Consider the following 21069-nt stretch of genomic DNA (forward strand, 5'->3'; position numbering starts at 1 on the left):
ACTTACCATTACGGTTATGATGCCTGAATCTCTAACAGACCAAAGGGCACGAGGCCAGTCACTCGCTCTGAGACACAAATTAAAAGAACAGCTGTATTGTAGTGAGGTCTTCTTTGAGCTGTCAAAGCAGAAATTAACTTTCTGGCCAGATGGCAACCGCAGAGCTCTACACAAAGGTAAGTGTTTATACTAACTTTTAGTATATATTTTTTGTAATTCCGTAGGATGTCATAGATAGATAGAGTTAGATTTTTAGTGTGGAATGCAGATAGATAGATGGATAGAGTTTGATCCTGTTTAGTGTGGAATGCATAGATAGATATATAGTTAGAGTTTGATCCTGTTTGGTTTTATAGATAGATAGAATGTGATCCTGTTTAGTGTGGAATGCATAGATAGATAGATAGATAGATAGACAGAATTTGATCCTGTTTAGTGTGGAATGCATAGATAGATAGATAGATAGACAGAATTTGATCCTGTTTAGTGTGGAATGCATAGATAGATAGATAGATAGATAGACAGAATTTGATCCTGTTTAGTGTGGAATGCATAGATAGATAGATAGATAGATAGATAGATAGATAGACAGAATTTGATCCTGTTTAGTGTGGAATGCATAGATAGATAGACAGACAGATAGATAGACAGATAGATAGATAGATAGATAGATAGATAGAGTTTGATTTAGTTTAATGTTGTTCTTCTGTCTCTGTATTATTTTCACTGTCAGAGGAGAGTGGCTGGTGTTAATGTTTAATGGTGCAGTGAGTGTATTTATGCTGATGGAGGAGAAAGAGTGTCACTGAGGTGGGACAGGCAATCACTCAGGCACATGAGCCGGTTGTGTAACATACAGAATATTGGTATCCATATCTTGAAACATAATCATAATCAAGTCTGTAGAATGCAATGTCCAGTCTTGCTCCTAGGCCACCTTCATTCACAGTTTAACTCCAACACACCTGCAACAGACTTTATAGTAGTCCTGAAGATCTCGAATAGCTAGTTTAGGTTCAGGAAGCACATGTACCAATTCATTCCTGAGCTGTTTTTGAAATCCAGTTGAATGATGTGCCAGTACACTCAACATTTAAGAGTTTGGGTAATATCAATAAAAAATTTAGCATGAGATCAGCATCAAATACAAAAAGTATGGACTTGCCACATACTGTTGATTATGCTCAGTATGAATATAGTTACTGTTTCTGGTTCTGTTTCTGTCTCTCAGGGGGCATGTGTGTGGGTGCCAGACCCAGAAGCTGTGTGGGTGTCTGCCCAGCTGCTTCAAGACCACCGTCCTGGAGACCAGCACATACGAATCCAACTCACCGATGGCAGAGTATGACACTTAAAACTAAACTTAATTTTCAGATTCATATTAACTATCTCCAATCCAAAATTAAATCTAGAATTGGCTTCCTATTTCGTCATAAAGCATCCTTCACTTATGCTGCTAAATACGCACTTGTAAAACTTACTATTTTACCAATCCTTGATTTTGGCGATGTTATTTATAAAATGGCTTCCAAAACTCTGCTTGGTAAACTGGATGTAATTTATCATAGTGCAATTCGTTTTGTCACCAAATCTGCTTACACTGCTCATCATTGCGATCTTTATTCTCTTATTGGTTGGCCTTCATTATATACTCGTCGGCGAATTCATTGGCTTCAAGTTATTTATAAGTCTTTATTAGGCATATCTCCGCTTTATCTCAGCTCCCTGGTAACTATAGCAACATCTATTCGTAGTACGCGCTCTTCCAGGTATATTTTACTGGTTGTTCCTAAAGTTTATACCTCTTTTGGTCGCCGTTCCTTCCAGTTTTCTGCTGCCTATGACTGGAATGAATTGCAAAAATCCCTGAAATTATTTCCTTCACTGACTTTAAGCATCAGTTGTCAAAGTTGTTTACTGATCACTGTATCTGTTTATAGGTTTTTATTTTTATTTTTATGTATATATGGATCGGTATATTGATTGCATGTTTATTTATTTATTTTTTTATTTTTATGTGTAACTCTATGTTGTTGTTTTTGTCGCACTGTTTAGCTTTGTCTTGGCGAGGTCGCAGTTGTAAATGAGAACTTGTTCTCAACTGATTTTATCTGGTTAAACAAAGGTTAAATAAATAAAATAAATAAATAAAAAACACTTACACACATATGATTCTGATTTGAAACCATGAGCCTTTATGAAAGAACCCGTCGCACTAACCACTAATCAAACAGTGTTCAAAACGTTATAAACACAAAATGTTTTTCATAATTTTCAGTCATATAGCCATTCAAGAAAAAAATACCTCTTATCTTATTTATATAGTTACAAACCATTTATATGCTATTTTATTATTTTCAAACAAGGAGATGGAGTATCCAGTGTTGCCTCCAGCAGGTCTTCCTCCTCTAGGTAACCCTGATATTTTGGAGGGAGAGAATGACCTCACAGCTCTAACCTTCCTCCACGAGCCAGCAGTACTTCACAACTTGCGTGTGCGCTTTCTCGACTACAGTAGCATTTACACTTACTGCGGTGAGTTAAATTCAACAGAAAACAGTAGCAAGAGTTTACAGCCATTGGCCAATAATCTCTGTTTTACTGGGTGTAAAGTTCAAAACACAGAAATTCAAATAACATTACTCATTGTTATATTGGCTACTGTAAAGAATGTTTACCAAGCACTGGGTTTATTGAAATGTGAATTATGCACAGGAGATTATGGCATATTTTAAAAATAGATTAATTCCATTTTTAATTTCAGAGATACATTAAACTCATGTAGACAACATTCTCATATTTAATAGGGATTGTGTTGGTGGCATTAAATCCATATGAACAGTTGCCCGTTTATGGAGAGGAGGTGATCGACGCTTACAGCGGCCAGGACATGGCTGATATGGAGCCACACATTTTTTCTGTGGCTGAAGAGGCATACCGAACTATGATCAGGTCAAGAACGAGCAAATAACAAGATCAGTTCACATACAAAATAGTACCGTGTTTTTGGACATGTACCATGGTAATACCATGGTATTCTGTGAATTACCTTGGAGAACCATTTAAATAATATTTAAATATCAAAGTACCACGGTATTACCAACACTCTACTATGATAGTACACAGTAGAGAAATTAATTCTGAATCTGTATTACATTACTTTAACAAAAACATATGGGTTTATTATTATAACAGAGAGGAGAAAAACCAATCCATCATAATCAGTGGAGAATCAGGCTCAGGTAAAACTGTATCTGCTAAGTTCACCATGCGTTACTTTGCTGTCGTGGGTGGTGCATCCCAGCAGACCAGTGTGGAGGAGAAAGTGCTGGCATCAAATCCCATCATGGAGGTACTGAAACTTGATTTCTGACCTTTTTGGTAAAGTAGGAGGAGGCTGTTTGTAACATTTTAATCCTTGCAGGCAATTGGTAATGCAAAAACAACCAGAAACGACAACAGCAGTCGTTTTGGAAAGTATATTGAGATAGGATTTGGACATAAAGGGGATATAATTGGGGCAAACATGAGGACCTACTTGTTGGAGAAATCAAGAGTTGTTTTTCAGGTGCTTGCTCAATCATATGGTTTTCATATTATCTCATGATTCAATGACCAAGTTCTGTTATTGAGATTAATTTTGTTTCATAACACAAACAGGCAGCTCAAGAGAGAAACTACCACATTTTCTACCAGCTTTGTGCTTCCAGAGATTTGCCGGAGCTGAGGACACTCAAACTTGGTAAATCCTAAACCTGTCCTGAAAACATGTTTATTTGTGTTGGAAATTTCCGTTCAGTTACACCATGCACTACTGCATCTCGCTAGATTCTGCAGAGAACTTTCATTACACCAACCACGGACAAGATGTGCACATTTCTGGCACAGATGATGCGGTTGAGCTAGAGCGGACAAGAAATGCCTTTACTATTCTTGGTAAGCTAAAAAAACATCCTTAAATTCCTCCAAAACAACATAACACATTTTTTGCAAACACCCGCAGGAGTGCAAAATGACCAGCAGATGGAGATATTTCGTATACTGGCAGCTATTCTTCATCTGGGGAATCTCAACATACAAGCCAGCGGTCGTGGTGGGGACCGCAGCTACATTGATGTACAAGCACCATTTCCTATTATTTTGCACATTTCTGAGTTAGATTTCATGTCTGTATAGATAAAAAACAGGCGCAGTGCTAATTTGTTAACAAGTAGCATGTGCTAATGCGGACATCATTTCTTATTCATCATACTGGCAGGCCAACGACCGTTCCTTGGCCATCTTTGCCAAGCTTTTAGGGGTGGAAGGTGCTCAGATGGCCCAATGGCTATGCCACAGGCGATTGGCAGTGGGTGGGGAAATGCTTGTGAAGCCCATGACAGGTCAGCAGGCTAATGAAGCAAGGGATGCTCTGGCTAAGCATGTGTATGAGCAACTGTTCACTTGGACAGTGCAGAGGCTCAACTCATCCTTAAGAGCGCACCGGGAACAGCCCAAATCTTTCATAGGAGTTCTTGATATCTATGGGTAAGAGTTATATTGTATGTAACAAAAGAAAAATATACATGTAGGATTGTTTGGTTAATCTTTTCTTTGATCATTTATAGGTTTGAGACTTTTGACAGGAATAGTTTTGAGCAATTCTGTATTAACTACGCAAACGAGAAACTCCAACAGCAGTTCAACAGGGTAAGTTTCCAGATATTGGGATTTTGTGTACATAGGCATCTAACATCTTCTGTCTAGTAAAGAGTGACTTAGTCCTTGAAGGGTTGCTCCACCCTATACGTCCTATTTTTCCTGGACATGTCCTGGCTGGGATTTCTAAATTGCCTGAAATGGCAGGTTTTTCCTATTGACATTCCAATTCCTTCTCGAACACTGCGATGGGTAGATTATCGTACAATGCCTGCACGCTATTTGTCAAACTACTTTTTAGTCATTAGGTGTGTTTGACTTGAAGTGGTGATGCTCAGACCGCTTGAGTGATTAGAGAGCAGATGGCTCCTTATGCTTTCGAATCAGTCTTACGGTACATTGATGTCATACACCGATCGGCCTGTGCAGTGCAGCTTTAAGTCAAACACGCCTATTATCTCCAACAAACAGACATTTTTGGCAATTTGGAAATCCTGGCCAGGACATTTCTGGGAAAAAGAGGATTAAGGTCATTATTCTAATTCTTGGTTACACTGAGCTTTTCAGAACCTGACTTATCATTAGCTGAATTGTTGACCCAACTTTGATCATTCTGTTGTTTTATGTATTTGGGATATGCTTTTTGTCCTCATCAGCACGTGTTTCAGCTGGAGCAGGAGGAGTATCTGCGAGAGGAACTTCCCTGGAACCGTATTGAGTTCAGTGATAACCAGCCATGCATTGCGCTCATCGAAGGCCAGCTGGGCCTACTTGATCTTCTGGATGAAGAGTGCAGAGTGAGGAATCTACATGTTGTAATCCATGCTGTAGTTCCTCTTATCATGTCATCAAGGTGTACAACCCAATATCGCTCTGTTCTAGATGCCTAAAGGCTCAGATGAGAACTGGGCTCGGAAGCTTTACGACCAGCACCTGAACCACAACCCTCACTTTCGTAAACCACGCATGTCCAACTCTGCCTTCATCGTTGTGCATTTTGCTGATATGGTCAGAAAACATCAATTCACCAAATGATGGCACTGAACCTTTCAATGTTTGTGATATTATTGCTTGCTTTTTGAATTAGGTCCAGTACGAGTGTGACGGCTTTTTAGACAAGAACCGAGACACTGTATTTGAGGAGCCCATCAATATACTGAGAGCTAGTCAGGTATTGTTTGAATAGTTCAAGTCTTGGCTGTTGAAAAATTTAGCTCTGTTCTCACTCTGCCTCCTCACGACTGTTTGTACCCTTCACAGTCAGAACTAGTTGCCGAATTGTTTCAGAAGGAGTCAGCAGGTGGATCCCTCCCCAACTCCTCTCTTGCAAACGGGAGCATACGTTCAGGGAAGAGATCTCACCGAGAGCACAAATTAACTGTGGGCTTTCAGGTGAGCTGCTTCTCCTGATTCCTGTCTAAAGAAAACTCTTGATTAACCAGTCATGCTCAAGTCCATCTAAAGGTATTCTTTGACTTTTAAGGTCTTAGATTTCCACCTTTTCTTAGATATTCTGTATTTGTGTGTCTAGTTTCGTCAATCCCTGCAACTTTTGATGGACACCTTGAACAGCACCACACCGCATTATGTCCGCTGCATAAAGTCCAATGACCTCAAAAAGCCATTTCTGTAAGAGAATAAATAAAATGTCCTTTGTGTTCAAGTCTATTTGAGTTTGATTAACCTTTTCTCGTCGTTCTATATCAGATTTGATCCCAAGCGAGCAGTGCAGCAACTGCGAGCATGTGGAGTCTTGGAGACCATCCGAATCAGTGCCGCAGGCTACCCCTCCAGGCAAGTACTCTTCTATAAGTCTCTCAATTCCCTCTTCCATGCCTGACTCTCTCATCTGTACTCCAGGTGGACATATGAGGAATTCTACACTCGTTATCAGGCGCTGCTATGTGGTTCTGTTTCTAAAGATGATATACGCCGTTCCTGCCAGAGTGCCCTTCCTGATCTCATCCCTGATCCAGAGCAGTACTGCTTTGGCAAGACCAAGGTCTTCTTCCGGGCCGGACAGGTTGCAGTACTGGAGAAGCTGAGAGGGAATCGGCTACATGCGGTAGGAGTTTTGATCCAAAGCTGGGTGAGAGGATGGCTGCAGCATAGACATTATCAGCGGCTCCGGTGGGCCACCTTCATACTGCAGCGGTACATCAGAGGAACCCTGGCCCGAAGGTGGGTTAGAGTGTTACCAAGAGAGCACTCTATGCACTGTAGGCTTTTTAGGTCCTACAGGTCCTTCTCAAAAAATTAGCATATTGTGATAAAGTTCATTATTTTCTGTAATGTACTGATAAACATTAGACTTTCATATATTTTAGATTCATTACAACACAACTGAAGTAGTTCAAGCCTTTTATTGTTTTAATATTGATGATTTTGGCATACAGCTCATGAAAACCCAAAATTCCTATCTCAAAAAATTAGCATATCATGAAAAGGTTCTCTAAACGAGCTATTAACCTAATCATCTGAATCAACTAATTAACTCTAAACACCTGCAAAAGATTCCTGAGGCTTTTAAAAACTCCCAGCCTGGTTCATTACTCAAAACCGCAATCATGGGTAAGACTGCCGACCTGACTGCTGTCCAGAAGGCCATCATTGACACCCTCAAGCAAGAGGGTAAGACACAGAAAGACATTTCTGAACGAATAGGCTGTTCCCAGAGTGCTGTATCAAGGCACCTCAGTGGGAAGTCTGTGGGAAGGAAAAAGTGTGGCAGAAAACGCAGCACAACGAGAAGAGGTGACCGGACCCTGAGGAAGATTGTGGAGAAGGACCGATTCCAGACCTTGGGGGACCTGCGGAAGCAGTGGACTGAGTCTGGAGTAGAAACATCCAGAGCCACCGTGTACAGGCGTGTGCAGGAAATGGGCTACAGGTGCCGCATTCCCCAGGTCAAGCCACTTTTGAACCAGAAACAGCGGCAGAAGCGCCTGACCTGGGCTACAGAGAAGCAGCACTGGACTGTTGCTCAGTGGTCCAAAGTACTTTTTTCGGATGAAAGCAAATTTTGCATGTCATTCGGAAATCAAGGTGCCAGAGTCTGGAGGAAGACTGGGGAGAGGGAAATGCCAAAATGCCTGAAGTCCAGTGTCAAGTACCCACAGTCAGTGATGCTGGTGTTGGTCCACTGTGTTTTATCAAGGGCAGGGTCAATGCAGCTAGCTATCAGGAGATTTTGGAGCACTTCATGCTTCCATCTGCTGAAAAGCTTTATGGAGATGATTTCATTTTTCAGCACGACCTGGCACCTGCTCACAGTGCCAAAACCACTGGTAAATGGTTTACTGACCATGGTATTACTGTGCTCAATTGGCCTGCCAACTCTCCTGACCTGAACCCCATAGAGAATCTGTGGGATATTGTGAAGAGAAAGTTGAGAGACGCAAGACCCAACACTCTGGATGAGCTTAAGGCCGCTATCGAAGCATCCTGGGCCTCCATAACACCTCAGCAGTGCCACAGGCTGATTGCCTCCATGCCACGCCGCATTGAAGCAGTCATTTCTGCAAAAGTATTCCCGACCAAGTATTGAGTGCATAAATGAACATAATGGCCATTCTTTTATTGGTCGGATGAAATATGCTAATTTTTTGAGATAGGAATTTTAGGTTTTCATGAGCTGTATGCCAAAATCATCAATATTAAAACAATAAAAGGCTTGAACTACTTCAGTTGTGTTGTAATGAATCTAAAATATATGAAAGTCTAATGTTTATCAGTACATTACAGAAAATAATTAACTTTATCACAATATGCTAATTTTTTGAGAAGGACCTGTATTCTGGTTGAGTAGCTTTTTGTAATGGGTGTTTTTGTATATTTGTGAATATAATTTGAAGTTCTTGCTTCAATGTTAAGTTCTTGCTTCAACCATTAGGTTGGCGTGGAGCCTCCGTTACACACGTGCAGCTTTAATCATCCAGAAAACCTACCGCATGCTGGCTGTGCGACAGCTTTATCTCACCATCAGAGAGGCCACCATCAAAATCCAGGCCTTCATCAGAGGCACTCAGGCTCGTCGGATTTATAGACAGGTAAAGTACTTCTTGTGTGTCTGGGTATAGTTACAAAAATACAAATACAATTACAGGTACATTTCCCAGAATGTTTGACCATACACCTAAAGCCTGAAAAAATTGCCAAAGTATTACTTGATTCTAGTCTAAAGGCCTGTTCATACCGCAATAACTATAATGATAATGATAAAGATATAATTCTAAAAATCATTTTCAATATTAAAGAAGAGCAGAATCCACACCACCGCTATAATGCTATAAAGGCACAGAGAAACGATATTGTTGGAATCACTTTCAGAACGTGTTTTTCCAGCTAATGAACAATGAAAACATTGACACCCAATCAGAATCAATCCTACTATCACAAGCTTGAGAATTTAAAATGGCAGATGTGAATGTGCTTAGAATAAACAGATGGTATCGTCCGCTGGTGTGGATGTTAATATAGTAGGGTGACCATACGTGTCATTTTTCTCGGACGCATCCTGGCCAGGATTTCTATATTGCCTAAAATATCTAGGATTTGGCTTTGTTTGCGTGTACAGACCGATTGGTGTATGACATCAGTTCCTTAGGTTTTCGAACGCTCTTGAGGTACTTTGAATCAAAGCAATATAGAAATCCTGGCCAGGATGCTTCCTGGGAAAAATGGCACATATGGTCACCCTATAATATAGTTATCTGTAGTTATTATTCTTGGTGTGAACAGGCCTTAACAACTTTCAAGTAATGCATCTCAATGCAGCATCTCTATTAAAATATGTTTTAGAGTCAAAAAAGTTTAGAGCCACTGGGGCATAATTAGTTAATATGGTTGCATCGATTCACCCTTTGCCAGTTTTATTTATATTATTTTGCCATGTTCAGTAACTTTGTGTTGTCAGAATACGCTTTAAAATGATCAGTTGATTGTTACCCTTGTTGTGTTTTGTGTGTCAAGTGTTAGGGTCTGTAGAATTTTATGGTTCATGTGTTGTTTTCAATAGCGTAAGAAGAATTTGCTCTCCATGATGTACATTTGTCATAGAAGAAAAAACAATAACTGAAGCTAGCTTATTTCCATTTCACGTTACGTTCGGTAAATTATTAGCCTACAGAGTGCAAATGTATGAATGTTGTTGTCTAATTTAAACATTATTACTTTACCGTGTAATTTGTTTTATAATCTCTCTCACTAGATGCTGACAGAGCGGGCGGCAGTGTTCTTGCAGGCGTGGGTGCGAGGCTGGCAGGCCCGGTGCAGTTTCAGACGCATCAGAGCTGCAGTGGTGCTCCTGCAGTGCTGCGTGCGCAGGCGAGCGGCCCGGAAAGAGCTGTTGCACCTGCGTGCTGAGGCTCGATCGGTGGAGAAATACAGAGAACTCAATAAAGGCATGGAAGTCAAACTCATGCAGCTGCAGCTCCGAGCCGACCAACAGGTGAAAGCGTCAGTGTTTAGTTGGGATGCTCACAATTTTGTAATCCCTTTATTAAAATTAACCATGGTTAAAATTAATTACTGTAGGCCTACTAAAAGTGTAGTAACAAAATTATTATTTTTTTTTTTTGGCGTATTGATTGACCAAAACCATGGTCAATTTGTGGTTACCATCATGTTTTTGTGGTTTTATTTGTACTAAATCCATGGTTAATTTTCCTTAGGGAATGATTCTCTACCCCCCCTCCCCCATTGTTCAGTGTTGGGAAAAGTTACTTTTAAAAGTAATGCATTACAATATTGTGTTACTCCATTAAAAAGAAACTAATTGCATTACTTTACTTTTTATGGAAAGTAATGCTTTACCATACTTTTGCATTACTTTTTCTCATCTGGGCCAGGCTTGATTGTTTGTTTTAACGTGAAAAACTCTATTTTTGGCAAATGTATAAGCGCTTTCACACCAAAAGTGAAATGAATAAGCCTCAGGCTAAAGGAAATATAAATTCACATTTGCAACTCCAAACTTTCAATTGTGTTGCCATCCTGGACTGCATGAAGAATAGGATGCAGGAGAAGAAAGCTCAACATTCTTAAGCAATAAAAAACACACAAATGTTATGTTTATCTATAGTCATTTTTGCTTATTATGGTTGAATTGGTTCATCCATTAATTCAGTATTTTTCATCCAGTAATTCGGGTATTTTCTTGTAAATTAAAAAGTAATGTGTTACTTTACTAGTTACTTGAAACATTTATCTGATTACATAACTCCCGTTACTTGCAATGCATTACCCCAACGCTGGCAATATTCAAATTGTTAAATAGTGTTGTATATTGCGAATCGTGTGTGTTTTCTTCCCTCAGACGAGAGAGAGTGCGTCTCTGAGGGAGACTCTTCAGGCCGAGCGAGAAGCGCACAGCAGTGAGCTTGAACAGCTGCGGTCCAGCCTCCTTAAACTCCAGATCCAGCTGCAGGAGAAAGCAAATACTGCTCCTTCACTCACAGACAAACAGAAGGAGGACAGGAGGAGAGCTGAGGAGAAAGCCGCTCATGAGATCCTCCAGCTTACACAGGTGAGCCATGTGTCACATATTATATATGGTTAACATCAGCCACTTTATTTTCCTTAAACAACTTTCTTTTCTTGCAAGGCAGCTGGTTCCGTTGACGTGCTAGATTTGTTTGTTTACTCCCTGTTTACGCTAGGAAATCCAAGCTCTCCGAGCTGAGAGAGATTCTTTGGAGAAAGAGAGGGATGATCTGGCCATTCGTTTACAGGATCAGGAAAAAGCTCTGGAGGGTGAATCATGTGTCTGCAACAGTGTTATATACACCATCTCAACTCATGTATTGTTTAATAAATGAATGAGATGGCTGACTAAGTCTAATTTGAATGGATATAAAGACACACAATAAATATGAACATAGTATAAACATAGACGAGTAAACACTAATGAAAGCATTTGTGTGTCTGTATGTTTCAGAGAACCGTCAACAGAATGTGGACCAGGCAGATGCATCAGTGCGAGCAGAGCTGGAAGAGGAGAGGAGGAGATACCAGAGTTTACTGAGAGAATTCACAAGACTAGAGCAAAGATACGACAACCTGAGGGATATGAGCTTGTTTACCACCAATGAGGTACATCTTTACTGAAAATGATCCTTCAAGACTAAATTTCCATATCACATATCTCCTCATATAGGAATTTTGAATGCAACATTCCCATTTATTAATTAAATTTATTAAAAAGATATTTGAATATAGTAGTAATGATCTGTTATGCATTATATAATGTTATATTTGTTTACCGCTTTTGATTAACTGTTAAAATTATATTGAATCCTTATTGAATGTAAGAATATATGTGTGTTCAGCGTTCACGTGGACACAGGCGAACAGATTCGAGTGTATCTTTGGAGCCTCCTTCACCCGTCACCACACCATTCTCCAGCTCGCCCGTCTTCCCTTCACCGGAGGAGGTCAGGAGGATCAGTGTGACGTCGCCCACCGACAGGAGACCCTGGAGAGATGAGCAACCTCTGGTTAGTGTTTCAATCAAAACTAAACATGTGTCTCTCACTGTATGCAAAATAAAAATTGTAATAACAAAAACAAGAATGCTTACCTGCAGAACATCCTAATGGAGGATATGAGCATTGCGAAAGACACTGCCGAAAGTATGAAGGGGGAGGATCTCAGATACGCTTACGACGCTGTACGGGTGGCCAACAAGTCAGTTTCCTTCTGATCACCTCACGTACATCAGATCGATACACTAGAAGACATAAATGACTTATATTATACACATTACATTGTACGTTTTCAGGTTCCTAGAGAGGCAGCTGTTGTCTCAGAGAGCGCAGTGGGAGCAGGAGATAACAGATCTCAGGATAAAAATCCAGCAGGCTCAAGACAGAGATACACCTGGAGATCCTGAGATAAATGTACCTGTTCCATCTGAACTTACCATTTATTGTTCTTTGTACTTTAATTTGTCATTTTTACTTCTTTATGTGTGTTTATGAAGGACCTAACAGAGCAGGTGGTGGTTCGAGAGCAGGAATGTGTCCGGTTGCGACGGGAACTCAAGGAACTGAAACACACCGTGAGCCTCAGGAGAATCCTGTCTTATGCAGGTCTGTGTAGGTCCAAAAAGTATTTGGACACCCAAACTGAAAGAAGTCTCTTGTGCACACCAAAGCTGCATTGATTTGATCAAAAATACAGTAAAACTAGTAATATTGTGACATATTATTACAATTTAAAATAACTGTTTTCTGTGTGAATATATGTAAAAATTTAATTTATTCCTGTAATGGAAAGATGAATTTTTAGCATCATTACTGCAGTCTTCAGTGTCACATGATCTTTAAAAAATCATTCTAATATGCTGATTTGCTGCTCAAGACACATTTCATATTGTTATTAATGATAAAATCAGTTTTTGCTGCTTAATATTGTTGTGCCACCACGAGGCGTCACTCACTAGTGGATCTCAGACATCTGGAGGGAATGTAGATTTGTAAAAGTGAGTGGAAGTAGGCACGTGCTGAGCCTGTGGCTGTTCTATATGCAAGCATCAGTGTCTTGAACTTGATGCGAGCTGCAACCGGTAGCCAGTGCAGGGAGATAAAGAAAGGTGTGACATGGGCTCTTTTGGGCTAGTTGAAGACCAGTCGTGCCGCTGCATTCTGAATCATTTGTAAAGGTTTTATTGTGCATGATGAAAGTCCAGCCAGAAGAGCACTGCAGTAATCCAGCCTAGAAATGACAAGGACCTGGACAAGAAGTTGTGCAGCATGCTCCGTTAAGAAGGGCCTAATCTTTCTGATGTTGTGCAATGCAAAACTGCAAGATCGAGCAGTTTTTGCAATGTGGTCTTTGAATGTCAGCTGGTCATCAAAGATCACACCCAGATTTCTGACCGAACTTGATGGGGTAATTGTTGATGAACCTAACTGGATGGTGAAGTAATGCTGTAGAGTTGGAGTGGCAGAGAAGACAAGAGGCACAGTCTTTGCCAGGTTGAGCTGTTGGTGATGTTCTTTCATCCATGCTGAGATGTCCGCCAGGCAGCCTGAGATCCGTGCAGCTACCACTGGATCATCTGGTTGAAATGAGAGATAGAGCTGTGTGTCATCAGCATAGCAATGGTAGGAGAAGCCATGTGCCTGTATGATGGGTCCCAGTGATGTAGTGTATATGGAAAAGAGGAGGGGTCCAAGAACTGATCCCTGAGGAACCCCAGTGACCAGTTGTTGTGCTTCGGACACTCTCCCTCCCCAGGCCACCATGAAAGACCTACCAGTGAGATAGGATTCCATCCAGCATAGTGGAATCTCTGTGATGCCCAGTGATGAGAGGGTGGACAGGAGAATCTGATGATTCACAGTGTCAAAAGCGGCAGATAGATCCAGCAAAATAAGAACTGATGATATGGAATCAGCTTTTGCAATCCGCAAAGCTTCCGTGACTGACAGTAGCGCAGTCTCAGTTGAATGGTCACTCCTGAAACCTGACTGTTTAGCATCCAGGTGGTTGTTCTGTGAGAGAAACAATAATACCTGGTTGAAAACAACTCGTTCGAGTGTTTTTGTTATGAATGGAAGGAGAGAGACAGGTCTGTAGCTATCTATAAGTGAAGTGTTTAATGTCGATATTTTGAGCAGTGGGGTTACCCGAGCATGCTTGAATGCAGTGGGAAAAGTGCCTGTGAGGAGAGATGTGTTGATAATGTGTGTGAGTGCTGGTAAGAGTGTAGGAGAGATTGCTTGGAGAAGGTGTGAGGGGATAGGGTCTAGTGGGCATGTTGTAGGATGGCTGGAGAGGAGAAGTTTGGATACTTCTGCCTCAGTGAGGGGACATAATGAGAAGAGGGGAGTTTTATCAGTAGATGTGGTTGGTTTGAGTTCCTGTATGTGTGGAGCTGAGAACTGGAGAATGGAGCATTTTTTCTTTAAAATCAAACAAACAAATAATGTTTGAACTTTAAAATATCTGAAAATATCTTTTGTAATTTAATGGAAAGTAGCACAAATGCACTTCTCAAGCAAAACATTTCACAAAAGAACTTTGTTATAAGTTTCAAATCATGATACAATAGATATAATATTGAAAATGTGTTTAATGCTCAGGTGTAGCCATAGCTGCGTCCCAGGACCCAACATCTCCTGCCCCTCAGAAGAGTCAGATGCTCACCGGACTACTGGAGTGCAGGAAGAAAGATGAGAGCAAGCTGATGAAACACCTCATAACAGGTCAGCAACGCACAACACTTGGAGTTTAGTTTTGAGACTGTAATTCATGCGGACTGAGAGGAATGAATGTTTCTCTGTGGCAGATGTGAGGGCGGAGGGCGTCTTGTCTTTGCCCCCTGGACTGGTGGCTCGGGTTCTGTTTCTGTGTGTACGGCAGGCAGACTGCAGCGGCGATCAGACGCGTGTGAAGGGGCTCTGCAGCGTTGCTGTGAGCGCCATTAAAACTGCCCTGAAGGTGAACGACTAACTTTGATTTAACTAGCATTTATATCTTTAGCATTTATCACAGTGTGCCACAAATAATTCATTTCAACTCATCCACAGTTTGTATGTATTTATTCTAAAAAAAAGCAAAAATGGGAATTACAGTAAGAAACATATGGAGCCAATACGTGGAAACGTAAAGAAGTGTATGGAGCCAATTTTAAAAGGTTTAAAGGGATATTTCACCCAAAAATGAAAATTCTGTCTTTAATTGCTCACCCTCATGTCATTCTAAACTTGTAAAACCTTCGTTCATCTTCGGAACACAAATTAAGATATTTTTGATGAAATCTGAGAGCTCTCTGACCCTCCCAAAGACAGCAATACAACTGAAATGTTCCCAGGTCCAGAAACGTAGTAAGGACGTCAATAAAATAGCCCATGTGACATCAGTGGTTCAACTGTAATTTTACAAAGCTACCAGAATACTTCTTGTGCGCAAAGAAAACAAAAATAACATATTTATTCAACAATTCTTCTCCTTCTCATTCTGTTTGCTAACACGCACATGCATTGTTTACATGAAGCAGAATCAAGCACATGCGTCGTGATACTCTCCACAATGCCAGCGTGCTCTCAGATTTCATCAAAAATATCTCAATTTATGTTCCGAAGATGAACGAAGGTCTTGGGAACGCGTTTGGAACGACATGAGGGTGAGTAATTAATGACAGAATTTTCATTTTTGGGTGAACTATCCCTTTAAAAGCAGAAATGTGAAGCTTAGAAATGAACACATTAATTCTTCTGTTACAATTTGTATTATTTCAGCTGTGTATCTGTTTAAATCGTAATTTATACAGTCACGTTATTGTTTATGAGTTACCTTATAGGATAAATTGTAAAATTAAGATGAATTAAAGTCCAAAAGAGATAGTTCACCCAAAAATGAAAATTAACCCATGATTTACTCAAGCCATCGTAGGTCTATATGACTTTCTTCTTTCAAATGAATATAATCGTTAAGAAATATCCTGGCTCTTCTAAGCTTATAATGGCAGTGAATAGGGGTTGAGATTTTGAAGCCCCAAAGAGTGCATCCATCCATCATAAAAAGAGCTCCACACGGCTCTGGGGGGCTAATAAAACCTTCTGAAGTGAAGCGATGCATTTGTGTAGGAAAAATATCCATATTTTAAACTTTATAAACTGTAATCTCTAGCTTCCGCTAACTGTCATACCCATGTTCATGAGAGAGTGGTTTTCCAGCGGATGACGTAGGATGTAGATGAACATGGAAGTGCAGAGGAGAGAGCAAAACAAAACACAAGTATTAGAAGTACAAAATTTGTAATGAAAAATGTCAGAGGATTATGATATAAGTCAAGAGGAGACTGGTTTTCCTTTGCAGTAAAAAAAACTGTGTTCTCACAAGACTAGCATATTCTCACCAGAGCTTATGTTACACCTCCGTCATCTGCTGGAACACCAGTCTCTCGTGAACATGTGTACGACAGTTAATTTTAAATATGGATATTTTTCATACACAAATGCATCACTTCACTTCAGAAGGCCTTTATTAACCCTCGGAGCCTTGTGGAGCACTTTTTATGATGAATGGATGCGCTTTTTTGGCCTTCAAAACCTCGACCACCACTCACTGCCATTATAAAGCTTGGAAGAGCCAGGGCATTTTTAATATAACTCCAATTGTATTCATCTGAAGAAGAAAGTCATATACTCCTAGGATGGTTTAAGGGTGAGTAAATCATGGGCTAATTTTCATTTTTTGGGTAAACTATCCCTTTAAGAAAGTGTAAAGGCCAGAACAAATTTTAATCTGCATCTGGGAAACATGTTTGATGTGAATAGACTAGATTTTAAGAGATTAATTGTTGTGCGATTCATGTTGTAGAAACACGGCAATGATCTGGATGTGACGGCTGTGTGGCTGAAGAACGCTTGCCTGCTCAAAGACCTGCTCTACCAGCACTCTCCCCAACAGGTCACACATCTCAACTTCAGCAGTTACTTCATTTCTTATGCAGAAATGACTTCAAGTTGAAATATGCCTCTTCTCCTGCAGGACGTGAGGGGCTCAGAGGAACTGGTTCCTCTGGTGACGGATGTGCAGGACTCTGTCCGGGCGCTCAGTGATCTGTGTATTCAGGCCTATCAGCAGCTGCTGTCCATCTCTGAGAGTCGCCTGCAACCCATCATCGGTACTGTTGTAGACACAAAGACCTTTCTTATACAGCTGCCAATGACCTTGTAGTATGTATATATATATATATATATATATATATATATATATATATATATAAAAAATTCTCATTTTCTCTGGATTTATGATATATAGTTATGTGTTTGAGTAAAACCTATTTTTTGCTTTATTCTGTAAACATGCTGATGACATTTCTGCCAAATTTTAAATAAAATACCTAATATATATATATATATATATATATATATATATATATATATATATATATATATATATATATATATATATATATATAATTATAATTAATTTATATACATATAATAAAATATAACATATATATGCTTGCGTACCCTTCTCTTAACTTAAGTCCCAGCAATGCTTGAAAGTGAGACCATTCCTGGTCTGGCTGGATCATCAGTAAAGCTGAGTGCCGGTCGTAAGCGTGCGGGATCGGACCCCCGACCTCCAGCCAGTACGGAGGGAGCGACTATGTCAGCGGTCCTGAGGGAACTGTCAGCGCTGCACACAGCCCTGTCCCATCAGGATCTGCCCTCGTCCCTGCAAGAGCAAGCTTTCCATCAGCTCATGTACCTGCTGGCCGCCTCTACCCTCAACAGCCTGCTGCTGCGCAAGGACATGTGCTGCTGGAACCGTGGCCTGCAGATCAGGTCAGGACTGCTCTCGCTTCGCTTACTTAAACATCTGCTTCAGTGCCTTGAACTGAATACAGTAGTTAGTTATATCCATATATTATAGGTATAATGTGAGTTTACTGGAGGAGTGGCTGCGCAGTCGTTCGCTGCAGACAGGGGGCACTGTGACCCCGCTGGAGCCACTCATACAGGCGGCACAGCTTCTTCAAATGAGCAAGAAGACTGAAGCTGATGGACAAGCCATGGTCCAAGCCTGCAATGAGCTGTCCAACCAGCAGGTGGCGTACCTGTTATTAAAGTTACATGCCAGGCAAATTAAAATAACTTTTTTCCTTGATGAATATTCTTGTTTAATATAAACTATTTTTTTTACATTAAATACATTATATAAATTGTGTATATATAATTTTAATATATATGTAAATAAATTGTTGTCTTGATAAGCCTTAGTTTATAATATAATTTATAACCTTCATTATAATATATTTATTGACATATATAATATAATATACACATCTTGTAGAAAAATACAATACACAAATATAAAAAAATATATAAAAAAAACGTTATTTATCCTTTATCCTAAATTAATTTGTAATTTTTCTGTTAACAAAAAATTAAATATAAATAAAATTATATATAAATTGTATATATAATTTATATGTAAATGTATTATTATTAAATTATATTAAATGTTTGTGTGTATATGTTTAGAATTATGTATAACATTATATAAATTGTGTATATATATATGTATATAATTTAATATGAATTCAATAATATTGAATGTAATGGGATATTAGAATCAAATTTTGTCTTGATAAAACTATAGAATTTGTAACTTTCATTATAATATATTTATACACATACAGTGCCTTGAGCAAGTATTCATACCCCTTCATTTTTTTCATGTTTTATGTTGCTGCCTTATGTTAAACTGCTTTAAATGACTTTTTTAGCACATCAATCTACTGTATTCTACAATTCACCATACGGACAAAGCAAAAACAGAACTGTCACAACTTTGCAAATTTATTTACTATAAAAAACTGAAATAAGTACATTGCATAAGTATTCATAAACTAACTATTTAGCTGAAGCACCTTTGCAGTCTCAAATCTTTTTTGTTTGATGCGACAAGCTTTGCTCATCAGCATTTGGCAATTATCTGCCATTCTTCTCCTCACCTCTTCACCTCTCAAGCGCTGTCAGGTTGGATGGGGGCAGACGCACATTTTCAGGTTTCTCCAGAAATATTTGATTGTATTCAAGCCCAGGTTGTGGCTGGGCCACTCAAAGACATTCACAGAGTTGTCTATAAGCCACTTTTGCTGTGTGTTTAGATTTATTGTCCTGTTGGAAGGTGAACCTTCTGCCCAGTCTGAGGTTCTGAATGCTCTGGACTGAGTTTAAAAAAGAAAAACAGCTCCACAGCATGAGGCTGCTACCAGCACACTTTACTTTTGGGATGGTACTCTGCAGGTGATGAGCAGAGCTGGTTTCCTTCAAACATGGTTTGGAATTGAGGTTCATCAGACCAGAGAATCTTGTTTCTCACAATCCAAGGGTCCTTTAGGTGCTTTTCTCTTTGCAAATTCTAAGTGCGATTTCATGTGTCTTACCTGAGGAGAGGATGGAATTTAGCCACACTGCTATAAAGCCCAGATTGGTCAAGTGTTGAAGTAATGTTTGTCCTTCTGTAGGTTTCTCCTGTCTCCACATATGATCATGAAGCTCAACTAGAGTGACCATTATGTTCTTCGTCACCACTCTAACCAAAGCCCTTCTCCATCAATTGCTCAGTTTGGCCAGCCCTAAGAAGAATCCTGGTTGTTTCAAACTTCTTCCATTAAGGGTAACAGAGACTACATGCTTCTGTGACCCTTCAGTGAAGATTTTTTCTGAACTCTGCCCCAGATGTGTCTCTTGACGCAAACCTGTTTCTGAGCTGTTCTTCTGACCCCAGGGCTTGGTTTTTGCTCTGATATGCATCATCAGCTGTTGGACCTTTTATTAAGACGTGTGGCTTTCCAAATCATACCCATTCAATTTAATTTGCCACAGGTTAACTTCACTCGAAGTGTAGTGAAGTGTAGTACGAATGCTCCTGAGCTAAATTTCAAGTGTCCCAGATAAGGGTATGAATACTTATGCAATGGAATATTTAAGTTTTTTATTTTTAATAAATTTGCAAAGATGTTAAAAACCTGTTTTTTGCTGTACCATTATGGTGAATGGAGTGTAGATTGATGTGAAAAAAGTCATTTAAAGCAGTTTATCATAAGGCAGCAACATAAAACGTGAACCCCCCCCCCCCCCCATATAATGTATTACAATATAATATAATGTAATATAAAATATATAATACTTAACTTACATGAACATACAACATACAAATACAATTGTTTTTTTAAAAAACATCCTTTATCCTAAACAAATTTATTTTAAATACATTTGTAATTTTATTTTCTATTATCAACACGATATATAATATAAATAGAATTATATATAATTTGACTTTTTAAATATACGCATTTGTAATTTTGTGAACATTATAATTATATAATATAGATATAATCATAATTTGTGTATATATCATTTGTTACGTAAATGTATTATAATTAGATGTTAATTATATACACATATATAGGTGTATGTATATGTACGGAATTTAATTTCAATTTCCAATATATATGATAAGTTATATATAAACACACAATTTGATATTGTTATGCTAATTGTATTTGCATTTTAAATGTGTGTTGCAGGTGGTGAAGATTTTAAGCCTCTATACACCTCAGAGTGACCTTGAAGAGAGAGTAACACTCAATTTCATCCGTATAGTGCAGGTAAGAGCAAAAGCATTCAATTCTAAAACAATATTATAGCAGGGTTTTGTCCAGCAGTGATAGCGCTGCTTTTCTGCGGGGTTTCCCAGGGGTTGCTGAAGGGGCGTTCTGAGGGGCAACCTCCGCAGCTTCTGATGGACGTCAGACGGGTATTCCCCGTCACATTCCCTTATCTGCCTCCACCACAAGTCAGTGCCACCCAGCTGGAAATCCCAGAGTCCCTCAAGATCTCCTTCCTACGCAGAGTCTGAATGTGGGTGTTCCTTTGCCTACTGAAAGGCATTTTTCGG

At 39.4% G+C, this 21069-nt stretch overlaps 1 protein-coding gene across 1 annotated transcript; it reads left to right on the forward strand.

Moving 5' to 3' along the window:
- Positions 1-149: 149 nt before the first annotated feature.
- LOC306875243 (unconventional myosin-Va-like) lies at positions 150-21030 on the forward strand (the record flags this gene model as incomplete). Its single annotated transcript, XM_079425727.1, has 35 exons — positions 150-176; positions 1232-1342; positions 2367-2535; positions 2808-2952; positions 3196-3352; positions 3425-3568; positions 3661-3742; positions 3829-3936; positions 4004-4116; positions 4259-4527; positions 4608-4689; positions 5295-5435; positions 5521-5646; positions 5726-5809; positions 5899-6030; positions 6170-6267; positions 6346-6432; positions 6499-6819; positions 8531-8687; positions 9848-10087; positions 10955-11164; positions 11298-11391; positions 11576-11730; positions 11967-12134; positions 12224-12324; positions 12419-12536; positions 12620-12728; positions 14727-14849; positions 14933-15084; positions 16969-17058; positions 17155-17275; positions 17645-17945; positions 18034-18208; positions 20699-20779; positions 20869-21030. 35 exons carry the CDS (start codon positions 150-152, stop codon positions 21028-21030), a joined length of 4953 nt encoding a protein of 1650 aa, XP_079281853.1.
- Positions 21031-21069: the final 39 nt, after the last annotated feature.

The sequence above is a fragment of the Barbus barbus genome (assembly GCF_936440315.1).
Source record: "Barbus barbus genome assembly, chromosome: 9".
Taxonomy (NCBI): domain Eukaryota; kingdom Metazoa; phylum Chordata; class Actinopteri; order Cypriniformes; family Cyprinidae; genus Barbus; species Barbus barbus.